The sequence below is a fragment of the Castor canadensis genome, chromosome 12 (genome assembly GCF_047511655.1).
Source record: "Castor canadensis chromosome 12, mCasCan1.hap1v2, whole genome shotgun sequence".
Lineage (NCBI taxonomy): Eukaryota > Metazoa > Chordata > Mammalia > Rodentia > Castoridae > Castor > Castor canadensis.
Window position 1 is genome coordinate 107,810,679 of NC_133397.1, and position 25,105 is coordinate 107,835,783.

At 44.6% G+C, this 25,105-nt stretch overlaps 1 protein-coding gene and 1 long non-coding RNA gene across 3 annotated transcripts in view; one reads left to right on the top strand and one right to left on the bottom strand.

Annotated features, from left to right (window-relative positions):
- Positions 1-24,952, top strand: part of Casq2 (calsequestrin 2) — a 56,927-nt gene extending 31,975 nt beyond the window's left edge. The window contains exons 6-11 of the mRNA XM_020153158.2: positions 2,513-2,643; positions 3,804-3,849; positions 10,617-10,671; positions 20,362-20,462; positions 22,413-22,487; positions 23,586-24,952. Coding sequence (XP_020008747.1) covers positions 2,513-2,643; positions 3,804-3,849; positions 10,617-10,671; positions 20,362-20,462; positions 22,413-22,487; positions 23,586-23,795 — 618 coding nt within the window. The 3' untranslated portion in view covers positions 23,796-24,952. The remainder of the gene's footprint in view (positions 1-2,512; positions 2,644-3,803; positions 3,850-10,616; positions 10,672-20,361; positions 20,463-22,412; positions 22,488-23,585) is intronic.
- LOC141414916 (uncharacterized) lies at positions 6,083-19,670 on the bottom strand. 2 transcript variants are annotated; one of them, XR_012439903.1, is made up of 4 exons: positions 19,209-19,670; positions 17,135-18,255; positions 12,200-12,293; positions 6,083-9,002 (listed from the first exon to the last, which is right to left on the bottom strand). It is a non-coding gene; the product is annotated as an uncharacterized lncRNA (long non-coding RNA). The 2 variants fall into 2 exon arrangements; XR_012439902.1 differs by lacking the exon at positions 6,083-9,002 and having other exon boundaries at positions 10,964-12,293.
- Positions 24,953-25,105: the final 153 nt, after the last annotated feature.

Sequence of the window (25,105 nt, forward strand, 5' to 3'; positions counted from 1 at the left end):
CTCACTCACTCTCAACAAGTTTTTATTGAGTGCTTTGATGTGCCAGGCACATGACCAACATTAGCCAAACCAGTTCTCGGCCTTGTAGAATTTAGAGTTTAGCATGGGGAGAGAAGCTAGGAAGATAGTAAATAAGTAAACAAACTAATAACTGTATCGTGAGCTGTAAAGAGGTTGAGATGTCTGACTGCTGAGTAGATTTGGAAATCAGTAGTTACCATTACAGTTGATTTTTCACTGGTCATGACTGAAAAGGCTTGTTAACTTGTAGAAATACCATCCACATAAAAATTCACATGCATGTGTTACAAAAATGGCCATTGTACTTTGTAGTCTTCTTGTCTTTGCCAAAATCTATCCCAACTAGCTGCAGGTGGGACAAATTCATGTTTATGGACCTACTTGGCTTTTAATAGTGCAAAGCATTCATTTTAATCACAATGTCCATGAACCAGGTCTGTTCCTAGAACCGTACCTTGGATGTAGAAAAGCTGCTTAATACTTATTATGGTGTAAGTTGGTCAGTCAAATCACCTTACCACCAAGACCCAGTGACAAGAACGAAAGGAAGGGATCCTCTCATATTCTATCCTCTGAGATAGAATATGAGAGTACTCTGTGAGGGTGGTGGGAAGAGTGAAGAAACCTCTGGAAAATTTTACTCAGGTTTCCTGAGACTTAAGGATATGACAATCCAATTTGACATTCATAGACTGGACACACAAAGCCAGGCACTGGCATTCAGGGACCGGAGGCTACCTCATGTGTGTGCACACTCAGGCACAGGCGTGCCTACACTACTAATCTTGACACTAGTTGATCAGCGCTCTCTCTCTCTCTCTCTCATTACAATAGGGAACAAATTCATAAGAACATATTACAAGAAGGACAAGGAACCATCTCACTAAAACATGAACTGTGCAGATATTGTTTACGGGGACATAAGTAGGTGAATTTCTTTCTTTACACTGGCAAGGAGAAGAAAATTTTCAAATGAAAAGAAAACTAGAATACAGGCAAACTGTATTCAGGCCTAGAATGTTTTACTACCTGTACTCAAATTCTACCAGAATTTGATAACCAGATATATGATCTCCAGATATATGATCCTAATGAATTGTTTATCCAAATTGTGCCTCAGTTTCCTCATTTGCAAAATAAGTATAATAAGAGTTCTTACCTCATGCAGTCAAAGTAAGGATTATGTAAAATAATCCAAATGAAACACTGTGCAATGATGTCTGCCACAAAGTAAGCATTCCATGTGTTTGCTGTTATAACTGATTTTGTTCATCCAATCATTTCCCATTCCCTAGCAGCCTGGTTCCTAGCAAGAGACTCAAAAAGATCAGATCCAATGTCATCTTTTAGTACTTTTGCTTTCCCTAAAGTACTATAAGAAGTGTCTTTTGGAATATAGTGGCCTAGAATTAATAGAAATTGATTACATTTATGGACATAAATAGACCTCCTGTGTAAGAGCTTTCTCCTCCTCTTCCCCAATTAGTCACAGACCCCTGGGTCATTGGGTGGCTGCACTGTGGTTACCACCACAGGGCGTCAGCTCCTAGGCAACTGCTCTGGAGTTTCAAGGGAACCACAGTTCATTCCTGTGCACTCCTGGACCACAGCTCTGCACTAGAAGAGAATAGCATTTGGTTTTCTATTGAGTGTTCCACATTCCAGACCTCTCAAGTCATGTCACAAAGAAAGGTCTTGAGTTCAGCAGCTTTGCAGGAGAACACAGCAACTATTCTGCTTGACAACAGACTGACATGTGGCCACTTTAATCCAGAGAGAAAATCTCTCCCAGGCAACAGGCTCTGTCTTTCTTCAAGCCTTTTATGTTTGAGAGGGGTGAGTCACTCCTGCTGGCTTGCTGGGGACTACCCAGATTTTAACACCAAAGATCCTACATCCCAGAAATCCCGTCTGCCCTAAGCAAAGCAGGATGGCTGGTCACCTATGATTGTTAGCAAGCTAGCCCACAAAACACCAGGCAAGCCTGGTCTGAGAGACTGACCCCTACAGCTCACACTTCAGTCAAAATAACAATTAGAGTTTATGAGCTAATCAAGGGCAGATTAATGGATTGATTGGTTTCTGATTCTGCAAAACTGTATGCTGTAAGGGTTTCAACCAATTACCTGTTCCATCAAAATTGGTTCAACTAAATTCAAACAACTCGCTTCCTTCTCCAGCTCTGGCGATTATAATAAAGTGATGGTGATTGTCCAGTGAAATTTTCCACTCTTCATTCTAACTGCTCCCTGCCCCTCCTTGACCCTCGTTTACTAGATGAGTGTTATCTTTCCTCTCTCTCTTTCTTTGATCACATGAGATTGGTCCAGCTCAGGCCACAGACAATGAGTTCCTGTTACTTTAACATTTAAGTTAAAATTGCACATACGTTCTTGTGTCTTTGCCAGAGAACACATATACTTCTGTTGGATGGATAACCATTGTACTCTAGACTAGCATTCAAACAAACTGTGTCTTATTTCTGTTTCAGGTTGCAAAGAAACTGTCCTTGAAGATGAATGAAGTCGACTTCTATGAGCCATTTATGGAGGAGCCCATTGCCATTCCCAACAAACCTTACACAGAAGAGGAGCTTGTGGAGTTTGTGAAGGAGCACCAAAGGTGCCAAGGTGGTGTGTGGGGATGGGGTCTGGGATCTGGGGAATGTGGAAGAGCCTCAGGGTGATGACAGTTCAGACCTACCAAAAGCAACAACGTAGGGTAAGTATCCCAGCAAAACAGAGCGCAGCAAAATGGCTTTGCTGGTCATTAACAAAAAGCAGGTATGTTATCACTTCTAAGTATGGATCTGTATTTGCAAGTGGAGTTAGACTACCTCCATTCCATCAGCAAATCCCCTCAAACCAGAGAAAGACATAAGTAAGATTCCGCAGTAATAATGATAGCGATTTAGTGAGTACTTCCTATATGCCAAGCCCCATGCTAGGTACTTTACGGGAACTACTTTACCTTGTTTCCAACTTTGGGGGTAATTATTATTATCCCAATATCACAGATCAAGGGATAAGACTCAGAGTAGTTTCATAACTTAGCCAAGAATGAATATCCATACAGACAACTTCTGCCACCACTCAGAGTAGCTCTAGCAGAGATCAACAAACTTTTGCTTTTAAGGACCAAGTAGTAAACATTTCAAGTTCTGTGAGCCAGATGGCCTCTGTTGCAACTACTTGGTTTCTAGAGTGAAAGCAGCCTCAGTCCACATGTAAACAAATGGGTGTGGCTGCATCCCAGTCAAAGTCTATTTATAAGAACAAGAGAGAGGTACTGGCTGGAACTGGTCCACCAGCTGGAGTTCATGGGAACATGGACTATTTAGTGGGTTCATCGCCTTGCTTATCCTTCCTCCTATTTAGATGAATAATCCCAACGATAAAGCAATGGCAGTTTTAGGTTGGGACAACTGGACCTTCCTATTTTCTCTCTCCAGTTCCCTCATTTTGGGTCTGCTCTGGGCTGTCAGGAGTGGGACCTGTGAGGAGGGAACCCTGTGAAGGAGCTGATCCTGTCGCCTCTGACCCATGGCAGTAGAATTCATATGCCTTGGATCTAATAGGTCTGTGGACTTATGAAAAGGCGAGTGGTTGGGCCCAGGTACCTGCTGCAACAGCAGGGTAGAGCAATTCTTTCTTAGGGTAGGAGTGGGTTAGGGGCTCTTCATGATCTTGTAAATGAACTGACTGCTTATTTGCATTTCAGGAGACTGAGCCTCAGTCTCTGCCATAGTGACTTCCTACTCAAGGAGGCTCCTTTTTTTCTAGACCTACTCTACGCCGCCTGCGCCCAGAAGATATGTTCGAAACATGGGTAAGAAAGTGGCAAACTCTTTCTGTGGGGTAGAGATGAGTGTATTCTCCAAAAAGAGTACCCCTTTAATTAAGTCCTAAGACTCCATCTAAGTGTCTTTGGCTGGGGTTGATGTCTAGCTGGTGGCAGATTTTAGACACAGATAGTGTCGTGCTCAGTTAAAAACCCAGTTTTCTGTGGATTCAGTGTAAGCCTCTTTGGTAGTACTTGCTAGGCAAAATCGCTCAAGTTCACTTCCCACAGTGCTGCTGGCTTTCATTCATGGCCCAAGAGCAAGGATAGTATAGTGGAAAGACTGCAAAGTCATAGAGACCTGGGCTGAGGTCCAGAATCTGCCATCAAGTAGCTTTGTGCCCTCCCTCAAGTTGTGTGGTCTTTCCGAGATTTAGTTTCCCCACCTAACATGGGACTTTTTGAAAGAAAAATGAGATGAAGAGTTCAGTACATGGTCATGCTCAATTGATGAATACTAACTTTTAAAGAAATATCAACTCAAAAGCACTGGAAAGTGGCAGAGTCAACTTGTCCTCTACATCTGGGTCACAGTGTGTCAGGTGATTTAGATAGTATTAGAAAGAGGTCCTTGGAGATGAACCCCACAGCCCCTCCTCAGCACTGCAGGGCATTCCATAAACAGTAATGACCAGCGTCTGGGGAGCGTCTTCCAAGGCATTTCATGTGCCTTTTACTTGGACCTGGACCTGTCAATGGCTCTATAAAGTGACATAGAACAAATGTTATTTTCAGCCATTTTCCGTATGGAGAAGGTAATGATCATGCAGATTAGGTTAATTACCCAAGGACACATAACTTATTAAGCATTAATTCTTGGGACTTAAATTAAGGCCATGCTGGCGGAGTGGCTCAAGTGGTAGAACACCTGCCTTGCAAGCATAAGGCCTTGAGTTCAAACCCTAGTACCACCAAAAAAAAAAAAGAAAGAAAGAAAGAAAAAAAGCGAACTCTTAAATTAAGGCCATTTAGAGCCGATGTCATGATCCCTCTGTCAGAGTGGCCATGTTTCCACAGGGTGCCATTTTGGGTGTGGGTGGGGGACAAAGGGATTAACATGGAAGCATTTATTTAATTCTTTAATTCATGGTCTGAGTGATAGATGAATAGAACCAGGGAGTAATGTGACACTGACTGTTTTGCTGGCATGGAACTGACTTCGATTTCTGAAGGCAAAGCAAACATTTCACAAGACATCCAAGGGCAAGTAATTGAGTCCAGAGGAGAGCACTACTGGAGAACTCTAGCACAACAGAAACCTATTTTCCTAACATTTAAGCCTTTCAAAAACATAACCTTTAAAGATGTCTTATTACTAAATTTAGAAATGATAGCAATAGATGCATATCAATGCTTTAACATAACACTCCTTTAAAAATTTGTTTTTACTTTTTACTCTAAAATGATTTCAGTCTTACAAAAATGGTGCAAAGAATTCCTTTATCTCTTCATACAGATTCCCTACACATTAACGTTTTTACTACCTTGGAGCATTCTCTCTCTCTCTCTCTCTCTTTCTCTTTCTTTCTCTCTCTGTCTCGAATGTATTTTTTTCTGAACTATTTGTGAGAAAATAGCAAAAAAAAAATTGTCTTTATTCCCCTTTTATCACTAAACCCTTTAAATGTTTTCTAAAAACGTTTAGAAACAGTACAATAACCAAACTTGGGGAATTAACACAGATTTAACTTCACTAACTAGCCTATAGACAGTTGTCCTACTAATATCCTTTATTGCAAGAGAGAAGCATTTTTTCCTAGCCAAGGATCCAATGCAGATTCTCACACTTGTGTGTGGTCATCACATCTCTTCAGTTGTCTTTAATCTGTGACAGGTGTTTGGTCATTCTGTTGTTCATAATGCAAAGTGCCATTTTCAGTTGAGAGCAGTTATTGTGTTCTGTTCTGCCATGTATGTATCTTAGTTTTTCTTTTTATTTTCTTTATCCCAAGAGACCATATTCAATTGTCTAGGCTCTGGGAAGACACACAATTGTAGTACTGTCTTTATTGACAGTTACACACCTTACCACAGTATTGCACCAAGACCTGGACTTCCGTTTCTGAAGAGCCTGTGTCCTCTCTCTGACCACCTGCCCCCTAACACACACACACACACACACACACACACACACACACATGCATACACACACATACACACGACCCCACATGCACACTGCTGCATAAATCCTTCCCTTACATCAAAGGCAGAGAAGGAATTTTGCTGAGTGGCTCCATTGCCACTTACTCTCTGCTTTCTTTTCACTTAATGAATAAGAAAAGCCACGGCCTTTTGCTATAATATAAAATAGTAGCAATGACTCCTCTTTCTCACGTTATTACGTATTCACTCGTTTTCAATTGGGGGAAGGCAGAGTATTAAGTTTAAGCAAGTAGTGAAAAGAGCTAAAACAGTTTATTCTTTCTCAACACCTCATCCTGGACTAACCACGTGACTTACCCATTACCCTAGGCAGGCCCATTCAGCCCCTCGTCCAAGTCTCCCAACTAGGGAGGAAAGGAGGACAGGCCCTCCAGGGTCATCTGGGCATCCCTAAAAAGGTTAAGCAGAGCTAGATGCAGTGATGCACACCCGTAACTCCAGCACATGGAATGCAGACACAGGAGGATCATGAGTTCAAGGTTAGCCTGGGCCACATAGTAAGTTCCAGACTAGCCTGAGCTGCATAGTAAGACCCTGTCTCAAAAAGTAAAGGGGTTGGTCAGAAGCACTTCAAGGGAATTGCCTGCCGTGTTCCTGCCCACTTGGGCAGGCACTACTCCAAAGAACAGCGTCTCCATAGGTCACTCGGCCAGAGCAACTTAAACCAGAGATGTTGTAGAGAGTGACAGTTAGTGAACTTGAACCTCATCAGCTTCTATATCCCCTTTCTCAGACACGACAGAATATTTAAATAAGATAGGAAAGCCAGCTAGGCTGAAGCAACCATTTACCCTCTTCCACTGTTCAGGTTCCTAAAGTAGCAGACCATATAAAAGCACATCATATACTAGAACTAAAAAATCAGTGCCTACCCAGGAGCTGGTAGCTAACGCCTGTATTCCTAGCTACTCAGGAGGCAGAGATCAGGAGGATCACAGTTCGAAGCCAGCCTGGGCAAATAGTTCACAAGACCCTATCTCAAAAAAACCCATCACAAAAACAGGTCTGGTGGAGTGGCTCAAAGGGAAGGCCCTGAGTTCAAGCCCTAATACTGCAAAAAAAAAAAAAAATTCAGGGCCTAGTAACAGTTGGTGTGTAATGCCAAGAGCAGTGTTTATTTATTTATAATAGTCAAAGAATGTCAGGGGTAGGCAGAGCAATCCATCCAGGCCCAGTGCTGACCTCTCATCCTCCTTGCACATTCCACTCTGATCTTGGCAAGTGGTCTCAGCCAGAGTCCTTGGCAACTGCCCACAAGAGATGAGGGTCAGCAAGTTCCTCCCTCTATTGCAATAGTGAAGTACTTCCAGGATGAGGTCAAAGACCACTCTACAAGCCCCTAGGCCACTCCACTGCATCTTAGTTAGGAATCCTGACAGCCTAAGGTACATTTTGTTTTCTTTGTGTTTCTTCACTCCACATGAGAACATTCAACAGAGATGAAGGAAACAGAGCAAAATATTGACAGTTGGTAACATGTCCAGTTGGTAGATAATGAATAGTGCTAGCTTCCTCTTGGCGTCTGTAATATTTCCAAATTTTCTTTAATGAACACGGAAGATTCTTTTTTGAGTCAATAGACATTGATAAGAACCTATTCCATTGTGGTATACACAGAGTTATCAAAGTGAACATTGCTGTCCTTAGGAGCTCAGAGTTGAGTAGAAGAAATAGTCTCAAAATGCAGTGTGTGCCCGGTGTGGCCCCGCTGTGACAGAGGAGCGTACAGAGTTCTGGGGAATCAGAGGAGGGTGTGCACCAAAGTATTTCCCAGACTCCAGCTCTGTTGTGGGTGTAGTGTGTGCTCGCTGTATAGGCAGTTCCCCTTTCAGCCTCTTTTAACTTAAGAGCCACTGATCCAAGTTTACAATGTTTCCTGCAGACCCTGCAGAGGGCAGTTGATCCATTCATGGAGCCCACTCTGTGGTTGGTGGTGAGGAAGAAAGAATGGGGAGGCTATGGACTATATGTTTGTATCTCCCCAAAATTTGTATTTTGAAGTTCTTATGCCCATGGTAGGGCCTTTGGAGGTGAATGAGTCATGATGGCAGAGCCTGGGTCACGATTGTGATTATAGTGCCCTTTGAAAAGAAGCCTGAAGCCAGGCAAGGTGGTACTCATGTAACCTAAGCACTGGGGAGGCTGGGGCAGAAGGATTTCAAGTTCAAGGCTAGCATCGGATACATGGCTTTTTTTTTTTTTTAAGCCCTAAAGAACCAGCTAGCCCCTGCCACCTGTGAGGACATAGCAAGAGGGGACTGTCTATGTGGCAGACAGAAGGCAAGCCCTTATCAGAAACTAGACCTGCTAGAACCCAATCCCTAGAATAGTGAAAAATAAATCTCACTGGTTTTTGTAGCTTACAAGCTCCCCGGTTTGTGATATTTTGTTATGGCAGCCAGAAGGGTCTAAGACAGTAGGTGTGAGTCCCACTTATGTCCCTACTGGGTCTGTGGCCTTGGTAAGTCACTTTGATTCTTTAAGCATTAAGTGGGAATAAGGTTTTCTTTTGACATTTAGAGCTAATGTCTTTACAAAGCACTCACTCAGAGTGGCAAATGTCAGGCCCTGCCAGCGTTTTAAAGCCCGTTTCTATTTTAAGGCACATTCCCTTCTCTCAGAGAGCTTACCATCTGATTGATGAGGGAGGATTCATGCCATGAAAAAGAATTTCCAAGGCAGTGGGAGCTGAAGGCCAACTGTGTGGTCTGGGGTCAGAGAAAGCCCTTGGCATAGCCCTTGGTTTGCTCAGTGCTGTGTCAGCTTTCCTTCTCAGGGCTCTCACCTACTAACTGACTCATGGGCTTGCCTAAGGATTCTTGCTTGGTAATGTTTATTACTGAAAACACCCGGCCCGTTGCACATACCTGCTTCTTCAACAGTGCTCAATGCAGGTTTGTGAGCTGAATCTGTGAGATGCACGTAGGGAGCGACTTTGTCCCTTGGTTACAGCTGTCCGTCCAGAGACCATCTTGGCCCTGAGGAGTGACAGATACATTATACACAGCCTCTTAGAAAACGAATATAGATTCCTCATTCTAAAACCAATTTCCCAATGCGTTCTAGAAGGGCACACAGAAATGAGGCCAGCTTCACAGAGTTAACAGCGCTCACTTCCAACTGATGGCAGGCGACAGAGACACAGGGTAGCCTAATGAGAAGTGATCAGGATATTCTGTCTGGCGATAATAGCAAATGTAAAACAGTGAAATCTCAGACTCCCCTTCTGGTGACTGTCGAATTTGTGTAATAAAGCAGTGCACACTTCTGTGTGTCTGTAAAATTCAATTCCCCAGAGAACCAGACCAAGGCAGAGCCTACGCTCTTGTTTTTAATAATAATATTTTCTATTTAATCTGTCTTAGAATTTTTGGAGGTTTTGTCCATTCCAAACTCAAAGGGATAAAAAAATTAGCATTTAGATAGAATTGCATCAGCATTACAATCAATTGAAATGGAAACAGGATGGAGGAGGATGGAGAGGCCTGGAGATCCCCCTCCCATCCATACGATGATTCTGAGGCGATATTCAGGGTGTTCAAGGCATACTTCTGGCATGTCAGCCATAGTCAGTTTTCATTTGGCTCTGTCACCCAGGCCTTTTGTCTCCAAGGGATCCCCTCCAGTTTTCCCATGATCACACTTAAAACAGAGGCTTCTCCACCTCCTTGCTTCCTTCGCTAGCTTAATCAATGCAAAGAAGACACATGGTCCATGGTCCTTTCTGTCCAGGATGTGGACACATAAAATCCCCCTTGTTTGCCACATAATTTGAAAGACTCTCTCTGGTTTCTTTTCCTTGCTCTGGCCCCCCCAGCCACACCCACTGCTTTTAGTCATACACCCTTGCTAGACCTTCCTCCCAGTCTCTCCTTGGAGCCTCCCATACTCTTACAAGTGTGTATACCGATTTGGCAAGGTTGCAGTTGAGAGTAGAAGGAACCCCAAGGAGACCTTCCAGGGCTCAAAGGTGTCCCACTGTTTGCTCTGTGAGCTCTGTTTCTTCAGTCAGAGGCGCTGGTGAGGTCCTCACTAGTTCACAATTCTTGTGGGGACAATGGTTCACATCCTAATTGACTGAAGGTTTCCTGTCTGCTGCCCACTTGGGGATAATTCAGGGTCTGTCACAGCACACAGAAGTTTCCACAATCTGGTACATGTCTCCTGATGGTGAATCCTTGAAGCAGACTGGCAGCCATGTTCACTGAACTGCCTCCAGGGTGCTGTTGCCCTTGGAGCTCACAATAAGCCAGACTCACATTCTCTCCATTTTCTCTTTGCTGCTGCTTTCCTGGACTGGCCAAACCACAAGAGTGAGGCCCATTTCATGCTAAAGTCTGTGTAGTTGGTGTTGTCCTGTCTTGCAAACCCATCTGTCTGAATCCCCAATCAGAAGTCCATGCATTGCTGCCAGCTGCTCAGCAGTGGCCCCAGATGCTCAGCAGTGACCCCCCTCCTCCACGTGTGTCTGCCATGCCCCTCCCTGCCTGTGTCCTTCTGCATGTCCACTCAGCCTCTGTGTCTTTTAGCTCTCTTTCGTATCTCTCCACTTGAGTATAATCCTGGATTGTTCTGTTTTTTTTTTTAAACAGGAAGATGATTTGAATGGGATCCACATTGTGGCCTTCGCAGAAAAGAGTGACCCAGGTAGGAAGCCCCAGGGTGCTTAGCCTTTTATCAGCTGACTTCTCACCTTCCTCAGCCCTCACCTTCGCTCACGTCCCATCTACAACGCAACCACAAGATATTGGGCACCCCCTGGTGGTTGCCTGTTAGGTATGAGTCTTTCCAATTGTGTGCACAGCTAAGGCAAGAGAAGGTGAAGACAGGTTAGAACTACAAACATTCTGCTACCCTGCTCAAACTGGAAATGAGTACTGGGTACTGGGGAGGTTACTGCATGTGTCTTCTGCTCACATTAAATGTTCATTTACCTGTTTCATGATCAAGCCTATATCAATCACCTTAGCATAAGAAGAAATGCATCCTTTGATTTGAAATACTATCTGTGTTTAGAAAACAGAATAGAAAATATCTTCCTGAACAACGAGAATGGGGCAGAGCAAGCAGCTTATTTTTAAAAAGTAGGAAATGATCTTATAAAGGGATTAGTAGATTTGTTTTATTTTTGCAAGTTGGACATTACCCTGGTTTCTTCTTTTCAATACTGGTAGGGTGGAGTGTGGGAAAAATTAATTTCGCAGGAGGTAAAATACTGGTTCCCCATGGCAGTGGTCGGTGAGACACAGAGGCCCCAAAGGGAGAGAGGAAGTGGAGACTCTGAGGTGTGTTCAGGGGTACCTGGAACAATCCAGAATGCAGCCAGGGAAGGCAAAGGACTTCATTAAGGAGGCTCAGAAGCTGGGCCATGGCCATGAGGTGCTGGGGTAGGAGCTCCAAAACCAAACCCTGCTGGGGCTACAAGTGCCCAGGCCATCTGGGGCTGGCTGAGACAACACCTTTCAGAACCTGTGGTTTTATGGAGCCTTGAGGCAAGTCGTGATGCACGTTCAGGCTTGGGAACCACTGCTCCAAGAAATGTAGAATTCTGTGGTCTTGGTCTTTGTCAGGGACCTCTCTGTAGGAAGTAGACATCCAGCAGAGACCAGGAACAGAGGGAAAAACAGGGAGGAGGGCCAATTGTCTTATCCATCAGTACATACCTTCCTCACTCTGCCTTGACACATGGTTGGCGCCCAATAAATATTTGTGGGTAGATGATTGGATAGATGACTGATCTACAACTGAAATCCCCAATTTTTATCCTATAAGTTTTAAATCAAAACATAGTCCATAATACTGTAATAGTCACCATAATTCAGTGGGGTTTTTTATATTCACAAAGTTGTGTAAACTTCAGCATAATCTAATTTCAGAATGTTCCAGAACTGCTAAATGCCCATTAGCAGTCACCCTCATTCTCCCCATCCCCACTCATGGCAACCACCAATTTCCTATTGTCTCTGTAGATGTGTCTATTCTGGATATTTTGTATAAATGCAATCATATAATATACAGCCTTTTGTATCTGGCAACTTTTACTTAGCATAATATTTTCAAAGGATATCCATTCTGTTGCATGTTATCGGTATTTCAGTACTTTTTAGGACTCAGTAATATCCCATTGCATCAAAAACCAAACTTATGCTACAAATGATCTTGGAGATTCCACCACCTTTTTTCATTAAATCTTTGGAATGTCCATTGATGTGCCAAATTCCCCATCATAGACTTGCAGAGTTGGAAAAACTCTTCAAGAAGATCTAGGCCTGTCAAGAAACAAAAACAAACAAAAAACAGCATAATTGCAGCTTCTTTTCAGATCCTGGCCACCCCTCTACTCCTGGGAGAGAAAATAGTAAAGGAAGTCTGTTGCCTAAGGTTTACAGGCTATGGTCAAACAGAATCGGATCCCTGGCATTGTGTGAACAGAGAGTAGTTGGCACTGCAGCTGCCTGCTGGCTGGGCTCCAGAGGGCTTCCTTCCCACCCCACTGCCCCCTTCCAGGACTGTGAGGGGAGGCCTGTCTGGCTCTCTGGAACAATGGAACAAAAGGGCCTCCCTGAAGCTGCAGAAACCTGTTTGACAGAGATTACTGCTGTAATGAATCAAGCTCCTGAAACTCCTTCCACCCCTCCCTTCACAAATATCCCTGGGCCCAAGCTCTGCCATCCCCAAAAGAGCCCAAGCTGGGGCTTGCCACTGGGAAGCTGAGCAATGCACTGGGGAGGGCAAAGGAAGGGGAGTCCTGGAAACATCTTCTTTCATCAAGGGAAGGCTTTTGAGCGAAAAGGAAGGGCTTTCGGGTGAGAGTCCCTGGCTTTGACTTTGTGGTTTGTCCAGTGCAGAGCATTGATGTGTGTAACCTAGGGCCAGAAACCTGGCTACAGGACTAGAAGTTTCATTCCTGCACAAAGGACAGTTCCTGGATTCCTTTGTTCTTGCTAACAAATTACACACGACCTATTGCCTAACCAAACTGCTTCCCACCTGCTGAAGGAGAGAAATTGTACATCCAGGAAAAAGTATGGTTTGTTAACAGCTGAGAGTACTGAGGAGCTCTAAATGATCTCCTTTAAGTCTTAAGGCCCCTCTGTGATAGGTGTATGACTATTATTCTTCCAGTGTCTGATGAGAAAAGCAAGTCTTAGAGGTTAAATTACCTGCCCACATGGCTCACTGTCTCAAAGCCAAGGTTCCATCCTAGCAGGCTCTCTCAGCCTCTAAATGTATCATGATAATGATGGTGTGTGCTGAGCTAACATAACAAGCTCATTTTACAGCTGAAGAAACTGAGGCTTGGAAAGGTTAACTCTCTGGAAAGCAGTGGAATTAAGTTGAAACTCATCTGCTTCCCAGCCCACACCCTTAACCACAAAGCCTGCTGCAGACTGACTTGTACTGTGTGCCTTAGTTCCTACCCTGACAATATCCAGGTCATCAGAGTGCCCCTTCCTTCCTCTCTGCTGTCCTTCACCACACTTTCTACCTCCAAGAAAACAGAGACACAGACAAGTTCATCAGTGTGCTCGAGCTCCCAAGGTTAGAGGCATGGCAGAAAAGTGAGCTTGGACATCCCTCCCGAGGGCTCCATTTGGGTGTGGCCCACTCTATAGCACCACCTCCCAACAGTGCCCTGGACAGCGGCCAGCACTAGGCACCAAGCATGCGCAGTGCTGTTGCAATGCACTGAGTTAGGGATGAGGGCTAGCAGAAGTGGAAGAGGGTGCCAGAAAGTGAAACATGAGCAGAGTCACCTGGCAGCTTGAGCACCCAAAGGAATGAGGACAAGTCTGACTTCCTCCCAGTCCCCACTGATGTTCCCAAATTTGTAATCTGAAATTATGTAGAGCAACAAATTATGCCTATCCCAGTGACCTGTCCAGAGGCCTCTGCAGTCCTGACCTTCCCAGCCAGAGCTGTATTCTTCCACTGCTAAAAGCTAAGGGTAGGCAGGCCTCCCTGGGAGGAGGCAGGGTCTGCTCTCTGGCCATGGATCATAACCCCTGGATTTCTCCTGCTGGAAACACCCATCCTGGTGTCCCCAGGCAGGCCTGGCTGGGAAGGACATTCTCAGGGCTGTCTGCTACAACCCATCTTCCAGAGCCTTCTCTTTGCCTGCTGAGCTAACAGAGCAGGCCAGAGTCATTTGTTTGACAGGTTGGAAAAGAAATGACTCTCTTCCATGTTGCCCCCAGATGTGTCTGCATCAGGCTGACATCTTCTTTATAACACTTGATGAAAGGTTTGCAAAGTGGCCTTTCTACATGAGCGCATGCTGGATGGATATCCTCCATGGGCGGTAGAAATATTCACACTAACAAGCTGAAAACACAAGGACAGGCTGCTGTCTGCGAGGACTCGCACAAAATTAGTGATGAGCCCTGGAAAGAACGCTCCAAACCCCACTGCACCTGAGCCTCTGCTGCCTCAGTTTCTTGTCAAAATGGATTTGAGAACAATTGTCTCAAAAAAGAACACTAACCGCTTCTTTAAGCTTTCAAATTTAAATTTGCTTTAGCAAGTTCAGTGTCTGATTCTTAGGTGCTAATGTTATTCAAACCACCTTACAAATAATCTGTTTAAGCCTTGCAACAACCCTATGGGTGGGGACACAGGTACAGAGAAGTTCGATAGTGCTCCCAGCTGGTATGGTTAATAAGTGGTGGCACTGGGATTCAAACTTAGTGGTTAAGCCCCAAGTCTGGGCTCTGTAACTACCCCTTATGCTTCTCTCCATTGAGAAAAATCTATCATTTTCCTCAATTTTGAAATTTGAGGTTCAGGAGAAGACAGCAGAGAAAGAAGGGTTGATAAGGAGAGGAAGGAATGGCAGGATTTTCCTATGTCTCAGGTGCCATCTGAAGGCCACAGGGCCCACACAGTGTCCTCTGTTCTAAGTGACTCACTTTAACAGGTTGCTTCTTGCCCACTCTGTCCCATCAGGGAGAGCCTCTAGCCTTTTCTGTCCCTCTGAGTTTCCCTACAGGGCCTAGGTTCAGAGAATTCTGCTTTTGGAGAAGTCCATACTTTCTGAGTGGGCTCTGGCAGAGGACTGCTGGGCCTTTCCAAGAGCAGACCTGAGGGCCTCACCTGCCTTATTCACCTTTGTGTCTCTGCCCTGGGCCCAAAACATTGTAGTCAGTCAAAATATACCTAGAGAGCTGCGTTTGCCCACAGTAAAAGATGAAGGTAGTGGGAAAAAACTTAAAAGGTTGATGAACTTGGGAAAGGGAAAGGCACAGAACCTTCTAGGCTTGCCTACTACCTTCCCATGATAATAATAGTACCTACTCATGTCAAGAAGCCTGTGAGGTTTGGGAGAACCAGTCTGTATATTTTCAGAGGAGAAAATGGAGGTTCCAAGGGACTTAAGAAATTCATACAAGGTCTCCAAGCTCCAGACACAGTGTGCGTTCCAGGTACAACCTCCAGGCTGCACGATGCTGGCCTCCAGCCTATCCACCTGCCACATGGGAATGGACAGGGTACCACTCCAGGATCATGGTTCTCCAAAGCCAACACTTGCCTTCCAAAGCAGAGATGCTGAGGCCTCTAACTGCCTGTGGCAGGGAGTCAGGGAGGATTCATTTCAGAGCCGTCGTGGACTGGGCACAGCCATCTCCCCCAGAGGTCATAAAGATGGAAGCAAGGGAAAGGCATGCAGCATGGCAGGCCTGCTTGCTCCTGGGCCAAAGCTTGATTTGCGACAAGTACCTCTGCTAAATGGGGACCTTGTCTCCCAAGATGGCTGTGCCCCGCCTGGACCTGTCCCCCAGGGCTTGGTGCATTCTCATTCCCACTGGTCCCTGCCAGGGAAGAAGGAAAGGATAATCACTGGTTTCTCTTCCCACAGAGATGTGATTCCCAGAGGCCACTTGCTTACCGTGGGAAACCTTCATCCCCGAGTCCTGGACTCCCAGAACTAAAACCCTTGTGGCTGTGAGGGAGTTGGAGTTCTCACAGGTCTCTGATTTATTTAGATCCATCTCTGAGACCCCAGGCCACCCAGAGTCATTGCTAGGTTGACTCTCCCATCCACTCCCCTGAGGCTGTGGCAGTACAGAGCTTAGGAACATGGTTAGAGAAGGACAGGGGTGAGTGGGAATCCACTCTGACCGCTCCATGGGAAAAGCAGAGGCAGCCCACCAGTGCCAAGGCTGCTCCATGGGTGGTATCCTCCCTCTCCTGGCACTGCCTACCTGACATCAAAGCTTCACAAAGAGCTTGGGGATCTCAGGCACAGACCTGAGGAAGGAAGATGGCAGGAACATTGGTAGGCATGGTGGAAATGGCTGTAGACATGCAGTCTGGAGGCTTGAGTCAGGTTCCCAGTTCTGCTGCTCCCTCCCATGTGACATGGACATGTCATCCCTACTCCCTGCATCTCAATTCCATCCTCTGGCTAATAGAGGTAATAAAATCTTAACTGCTGTCAAGACCAGATTTAAAAGAAAAAATACTCAGGACCCAGTAAGTGCTCAATAAACACTCACAAAATGAAGCTCAAAGCAACATAATTATAGACTTCTGCATATAAAGATCAATATCCTGTGTCCATAAACGAAGAGACTGGGAGGGCTGGCAGAGTGGCTCAAGAGGTAGGGCACCTGCCTAGCGAACATGAGACCCTGAGTTCAAACCCCAGTGCTGCAAAAAAAAAAAAAAAAAAAAAAAGGAAGAGATTGGGAAATGATCTTCTCGTGGAAAGGGAGATTTCAGTTGGATGCAAAGGAAGATTCTTGGCTGCTAGGATCATTAGCTCTGTAGGAGGCCTTTAGCGGGGTCCCAGCTCTGGGAATATTTAAGGGAAAAGACAGATGAGTATGTCAGGTGGGGGGGATTCACCTGCCTGATTATTTGAGACATTTAGGATTCTTTTACAGCTTTGGGAACTGATGCTTCTCTGAGAACCTCAAAGAATAATCTTAGCGTTGCTATGTCTAGACAGTTTTTAGCTGACAAGTCTCTGGATGGTATTTCCTTGGCTCTCTCTACCTGCTTTTTTGTTTTTAATTATGGTCTGTTCCTTCTGAAAGATAGATGGGCCACAATCTCAAAAGGCCTCTAAGCTATGTGTGTCACTGATAAAGGAAACACTCAGACTTACTCATTGGCTCATGCTATTCCATGGTCTAGGCCTGTGTTTAACACTGGATCGCAGAGGTGAAATTAGGCTCCTTGTCTTCAAAGGGAGGATCCGTGGTGACTGTTTCCCTGTCCAGGGTACCTGCCATTTTACAAAGACACACAAGCTCTCCACAGGAGGAGAGCTCCTTACAAACAAAGGAGTTAAATCCGACTGTAACCTAGTCATTGAGGCAAGGTTCTCCTAGTCACACCAGCCGACACAGCTGGTCCTAAAACTGTCACAAAGTCAGCAACAGAAGCCAGGAGAATCCATACTGTGATACACTGAATTGTGGGGTATTTTCCTGTGAGCATCTTCTCCACCATATGGATCCAAGACTGCATGTAACTCTCTCCTGGTTCCCAGATCACTGCATTAACATGTGCGTGTTGAGTGAACAGATGAGTGGACAGGCCTGGAGAAAGCCCTCAGCTTCCTTGCATGTCCTGTCCAGGACAGGTGGTGTTTGCCCTTGGGACTTCTTCACCTTGAAACATTGCTCTTGGCTCTCCATGAAACTTTTCCTGGCTTTATTATTAACTTTCTTATTTTTTTTCTGTGAACGGTTTTGGAACTTTTCCTTGCTGCTCCATAGACATGAAGAACATTCTCTTCACAAAAACCTTGCAGAGTCTAAAAAATGGAAATTAAGCCACTCATTTGAATTCTTTTGTTTATGTAAAAATTCTAATCGCTTTGATTTTTTTTCCTTGCAGGACCCAATTTTTATTCCTTCCATCTTTTTCTTTTTAAGTCTGAACTTGCTCTAGAATGTAGAATGGAAATGTGGTATTATGTTCTTTTGATAATTCCTAACAGGATGTATTCCTTTCTGTCGGAACACTAACATTATTCTGCTTGTAGTTCTGACTACAGGCCTTGGCCCTCTGCAGCCCTGGGACTGGAAAGTCTCTGCTTTCCTTTATGGGAATCAGCCTCAGTTACACTTCAGATCTACTATTTACTTAAATCTGGGTCTCTGTTGTTGAATTGCATCCTCTTTGTAAATTTCAGAATTATCAAGGATACTTTTATACTTGGATCTCATCTTCCAGAGAACAGTCATGTCACCTCAATTATTACTCCTTTCTTCTCTGCTGCTAAAAGAAATAGCCACAGGTTACTTGTGGTCTGTGCAGTAAGCCCATAAATCCACAGATAACTCTGTAGATTTCCATGGCTCCCTCCCCATGACATGGCCACACACCCAGAGGAGGAGCCATAGTGTCTATGTATAGCAGCTGATGACATTGAGAAGGGGCTTGACCTTGCCAGTCACACCCATAGGCAGTAGGAGCAGAATCCCCAATCTCTCCCCTTCCCACCAAATGGTAGACACACGACCTCTAAAGCATAGGCCCTACCCATCGCAAGTACATCCCACTGTCATAGGACATCCCACTGTCATAGGACAGCCCACTGTCATGGAATCTTCATTTGCAGCATAGGTGTGAAGATAGATTGAAAACCACTTTAGGCCAAGCCTGAGCATCTGCAGGGAGGGGTTGCAGGCCATAAAGACCCTCTTCTCCATTAGAGGTTGTTTTGTTTTTCAGGTGATTTTGCCTGGCTGGGTAGGGGGGTGGTTCTTCAGTGTGAGTTGTGACATTTAAGGTGACTAAAGCAAGCTACATCCATATGCATTTTGCCTAGAACTATTAGAGAAGAGGAAGAGTAAGAAACACATTTATCAAGAGATTGGGAAAAACCAAACAAAGGTCAGCATGCAGCAGAGGGGAGGCTTGTAAAAACAAGAGCACAGAGAGGAGCTCAAGCTCACCTGTGTCCTTGGAAAAAGAAAGGTTTTACAAAGAAAAGGCATCTGCCTCACCGAATTCCCAAGCATTTGGCGAGCTGCTTATAGAGAAGTTATAAATCTCAAACTATAAATTCAGTCATGCAAGAAATGTAACTTTATTGTTTTGAACTGAACTTAAGTTTATATTTTGAGCTGTGTATCTGTAAATAGTGGAAACTGGCCTGACAATGCCTTCCCCCCCAGTCTGACCCAACCATCCCAAGGAACTAGGGTCTTGCTGGTTCCCAGACATACCTGGGTGGCACCATTGGTTCACACAGGCATCTGCAGAGAAGTCCGTTGTTCTGTCTGCTCCATGGCCCTTGTTGCAGGCAGGTCACTCCCTCCCACCTGCAGGATGGCATCAAACCTGCCTCTCCTCTCAGCTCCATCCGTGCTCCTCAGAAGCCTCCTGATGGATTTTTCTGCACTAGTGTTAAGGAGTTCTCTGAGAGATTCTCCTGTCTTTCCACTTATTGTGAAATTAATATGAGTCATCTATAATCTGGGATTCCCTGAATTTATGGAGATTCTGTGTGTGGGCACATATGCCCACATGGCTGTGTTCCTCACAGTGCACACACACCCACACAGAGCGTTTATTCTCAGGAACCTGCCAGTATCTAAACTGTCTCTTCTATTCTAACTGGGGACAGGGAAATAGTGCTGAAGGTTTTGAGGATACTATCTCTTACAGAATGTTCTTTCAAAATTTTTGTTTATGGCAAAAATTGTATGCTCCCAGTCCTCCAAGGTTTTCTGAAACTCAGAAGGCTGTCTCTGCCTTTCCTGTGAATCATCCCTTCCCTGGCTGCAGAGACTGCTGCTGTCTGCATAGAGGGAGAGCAGGGTATACCAGGAGCTGCAAGGCGGATGGATTTACTATCTCAAAGCCAGAAAGGGCCTATGGGTCAGAGGCGCATTTAGTTAGAAGGTTTTAGGAACTCCTGGTTGTAGAGAATCAAGGTGCCAGGTTTATACGCTCTTAATTGCTTAGAGCAGATGTTGTGAGGAACTCAGGGACAGCACATGCTTTGAGATTTGGCACAGGGCACAGGATTGTTGGAGACAGACAGGAAAGGACTCCTCTGATCTGGGACTGACCTTTCTCACCAAGGCAGGTCAGTTTACACGTGCAGATGAACGAGCAGAGCTTGGCTTGCGGTTAGAGACCAGCCAATTCCCTGCAACCTTTTGATTTCTTTATTCGAAGCTGTTGTTGTTTCCTTTGCATAAGCTGCTTTGTGGCTGCAGCTCTCTCATCTGACTCATTTTATAGAGTAGTCCTATAATGGAGGGTATGCACCAGAAGGCCTGAGAAGCCCTTGTGGAAAAACCACGTTCTTGCCTTCCATGTGAGAAGTCATGGATGTGCAGGGTTACTCAGCCTTCCACACTCCTGTTTCAGATGGCTACGAGTTCCTGGAGATCCTCAAACAGGTTGCCAGGGACAACACTGACAACCCTGACCTGAGCATTGTATGGATCGATCCTGACGACTTTCCTCTGGTGAGTAGTGGCTCAGACCAAGACCACATCCGTGGTACATTTGTAACTCCATGTTTCTGTTCAGCATGAGCAGCATGAGACACTCAAGCACCAAGGAGGAGGTAAGATAGGTCAGGCACTTGAAGAATCCTAGAGGCCATCCCATGTAGCAAGGGTTATCTTGGCTTTGGGGGCAGCATTGAACTTGACCTGGGACAGTCACTAAGTTGATCAGACTTATTACTGTCCTCACTGCCAGGAATTCGAGACTCTTGGAGGTGCTACCCAGGTGAGCTGGCTCCTCCTCCTGCCAGCAGCTCAGTAGCCCCTCCTCCTACAATTGTTCCCTGCTGCTTCTTTCATTTTCTGGGTGTGGACCATCATTCTGTTGCAACCTGAATTACTGAAGAATAAAAACCAGAGATGAATGTTTTGCATAGAGTTAAGAATTTGGTGGAAAGAGAAGCAACCTCTTTGAAGGCAGAGACCATGCCTTTTTTGTTGAGCATGGGCCGTCCAGAGCTTGGCATGGTGTCTAGCACCAGGACTTTACAGCTCAAATTCTAGTCAGTGTCAGTGATCAATGGCTGGAAAACTTTGTTTATGCTTAGTTTTAAAAGACTGAATAGAATTTGTACAATGCATGGACCCAGAGGCGATCATAACAAATATAGCTAATATCCTCTACTGGAAGTCTGGAACTGTTGTAAATAGTTTACACACATTAAAAGGTCACAAGGAACTGGGGGTATTGTCACAGCTAATACTCCCAGAAGCCCTGTGATGAAATCCCACTACATCGATAAAGAGTGACAGCTGGAGAGATTAAAGCCAATAAGGAGTAATATGGTGTTCCAGCCTACGTCTGTTCTGACGCCAAAGCTTCATTTATGGACTGCTTCTGGTAGAACTCACAGCTGGCAATTAGCACATGTTTGGTTATTATTCAGTTATAAATACAGCTTTATCTTTCAGGAATTGTTATTGGTTGCATAGGTCATGACTGGTGATGAGTAGAGAAAACTGAGGGGTGTTAGTAATCAAGGGTCCTGATACCGAATCCTACGCAGACAATCGGTGAATCAAAGGCAGAGACTCAAGGCCAGTGTCATAGTTCGGGGTAATTATAGGAAAGTCATGGCTATGTAAGACTGCACAGAGGACAGCAGCATTGTTTATTTAGATTCTACTGGTTGTATTTCTAGTTTATCTATGCTGTTTTTGTAAGTAAACATGCAAGTAAGTGCTCTGTAGTTTTCTTGGCCAGTCTATGTGTTTGCCTTGGTTTTTTTGCAAAGAAGTAATCCTCAGGTAATTTTAACTTCCAGATTCCAGGACATCTCAGTCTCTCTCAGGCCCCATATTTGCCTGGGTGACTTTCTACTACTGTATATGTCTGTTTTCTTAGTCTGGGGCCTCTTGGCTTTTTACTCCTAACCCAGTCAGAGATTTGTCCATACAGAGCCCAAGGCTGGCTGAATGAAGACACCTTCCAGACACCTTCCTTGTATTTATTTCTTATGCCAACTTAGGACATGTCACTGTTTTTCCAGACATCTGTGACATGAGTCACAGAATGGCACAAGATAAGAGATTTTTAAAATGGGACTTTGAAAGAGAAGAGAGAAATGGGCCCTTCACACTCATAAACTATGAAAGAACTGTAGTATTTGGGGGACTGACATTGAACCATCTCTGTGATATTCTTCCTTACAGCTGTAGAAGGTTTTATATTATATGTTTTCATAGTTAGTACTATGACATCTTTTATTTAATGCTTACTAAAGTGCTTGAGGGCTGGGCTGAGTCTTCAATTTCCTATGTGCCCACAGCTGTTTTGAAGACTTTTAACCAAAGATGATGACCTAGTTACTGTGGTAAGAAGATAGTAGGTTGAGTTCAGGTACCAAAAGTGGCTTGACCAAGGACTGTCTTCTGCCTGCTGTCTAATTGGACTTTTTGTCACTACAGCTCACTGCTTACTGGGAGAAGACTTTCAAGATTGACCTGTTCAAGCCACAGATCGGGGTGGTAAATGTGACAGATGTGAGTATCCCCTTTCTCAGGAGCCCTTAGCTGCCCTGTTTGGTGCTGTGCAGTCTAGTCTGTGGGGCCATCTTTAGGAATTCAGTTCCTTCAGAAGTTAGCAGAAACTTTGGCCCTGCCCAAGCTCAGGAAGCTTGCCAGTGTTATGATTCCAGAGCTTTCTTCCATTTGGCCATTTCTTTGCTTATGGGGCCAGTCTGATTTGACTCACTGATCTAGAACTTTCTAGGAAATTCTACTGTACCCACCACCCAAAGCCAAACAACAAGGTCTCTTTATAGGGAACTCTCACTAGGAGCTGTCAGTGCACAATGGGAGATGTGGCAGCTGTGGCTCTGAAGGCCATGCAAGCAAACACCCCCAACACATACATACAGTCAGGAGCCCAGACCAACCAAAGGGGATTCTCCTGCCTATTCAGGCACTGTTGATAGTTCGGGGCTGCACTTAGACCACAGTCCTCCTACCTAAGTCTTCCTCATAGCTGGGATGACAGGCATGTACCACCACAACTGGGCTTACTGATTGAAATGGGGTCTTGGTAACTTTTTGCCTGGGCTGGCCTTGAACCATGATCTTCCTGATTTCTACCTCCTGAATAGTTGGGACTACAGCTGTGAGCCACCACAGTGGGCTGTACTTTTGTAAGCTGCTTTGAAAATTATCACTACTAAGAATTTTTAAAATATGCTAAAGTGAAAAAACCATTTAAAAATAGAATAACAAGTAGAAGGGAGAAGTTTTTCCCACTGCCCTGGTCCCATCTTTAGTTCTATTCCCTAAGGAATCATTGCATGAATATCCTGCTGGAAATTTCACACATGCACATATGCATATGTATATATATATATATATATATATATATATATATATACATATAAATAAATATGTATATACACACACATTCCTTTGGGTGACAGGATACACAACTCCTTGTATGTCACACTAAAGGACACCATTTTGCAACTTGGCATTTCCATTTAGCAACATGCACATTCCTGATAGGTGTGGGAGGCTAGAGCCCCACTCAACAGAGCTACACAGAACCCTTTGATCTGGCTTAGCCTCCAGGCTCACTTATTCCTTTCCTCACGGCAGGCTGACAGTGTCTGGATGGACATTCCAGATGATGACGACCTGCCCACAGCCGAGGAGCTGGAAGACTGGATTGAGGATGTGCTTTCTGGAAAGATCAACACTGAAGATGATGACAATGAAGATGAAGATGATGATAATTATAACGACGACGATGACAATAACTCTGATGAGGAGAGTAATGATGACAGTGATGATGATGATGATGAATAGCTCTGTATGCAAATGATTCTGATGGAGGGCTGGTGGTGGGGCTCAAGTGGTAGAGTGCCTGCCTAGCAAGTGCAAGGCCCTGAGTTCAAACCCCAGTACTGCCAAATGATTCTGTTGGAAACAAAATGACAGCTACCCACTACCACACAGACAGCCTAAGGTGACAGCAAGCAACCCTGCCCACACCTAGCCAGCTCCTTTCCTTTTCCAGCACCTCTTCCCACTCTGTTCTCATCAGGAGCAGTACAATTCAGCAGATGCCTTTCTAAGTCCAGCAATCCCACTCAGCAGGGACAGGAGGGGAATGTTCCATGTTGACTTGTGTTGACTGTCATGGAACAGTTCTTGTTCTTTGTTAACAGTCAGGGGTTGTGGCAGAGCTGGCATCAAGCAGTCTGGGGACAGTCATCCCCTAAGACCTCTACTCAAGTTTACCTGTTGTCTTTGACTACGACAGTAACAGAATGGACACCTTGCTAATTCACAGTACAGAGTAACTTTTCCTCCCGTTAATCAATTCGACCCCCATACCTAGAACTCAGACCCAGGGCTTCGGATGATTATTGAGAGGCCTTGTAACGTGTGTAGGTGTCATTGTCATGTCTAACATATTAGAATACTAGGGTAAGAGGGTGATTTGTTCTGTGAACTTCTTGCTAGGTGACAAGTCTCACATATCCACCAGCAGTGGGGCAGAGAGGGGAGACTGAAGGACTACAGGTTTTTAGTTTTTCTGACAGAACGGGTTCCTGTCTCTGAACGGGTCAGCTGGCCTCCTGGCCTGAGCTGGGAACTGAATAGCCCTTCTCTGTCGCTGCTAGTGAGTGTTCAGTTTTGAATTAAAGGTTGCTTTATCTAGTGGTCAATTAACTCTCCATTTATCAGAATGTCCACAGTTGACCAGGGCAACAATAATTAGAACTCATAATGATGCCCTGAGGCACTGAAAAAAACTCCTAAGTGCCTTTCAAGCTGTCTGAAAGTTACATTGTGCTTTGTAGTTTCAGTATTAAAGTGATCTAATTTATTTTCTCAATCTGTTAACACATATAAGACACTGCAATTTTTTTTGGAAATTAGGACAATATTTTGTGGAATAATAGCTAACTAACTGTCATTAAACTCATTTTTTTAAAATGTTGAGACTATCTTGAAAATCCTCTCCTGGTTTTTTTTTTTAATCTCGTTGCATCTGGCTGTGGTCCTCCTCTCATTCTGAAGGGTTTCCTTTCAAGCCTCTCTTCCTCTGCTTATCATCTAACATTGGTATTTCACCAGTGTCTCCAAACTGTGTATACTCTTCCAAGACA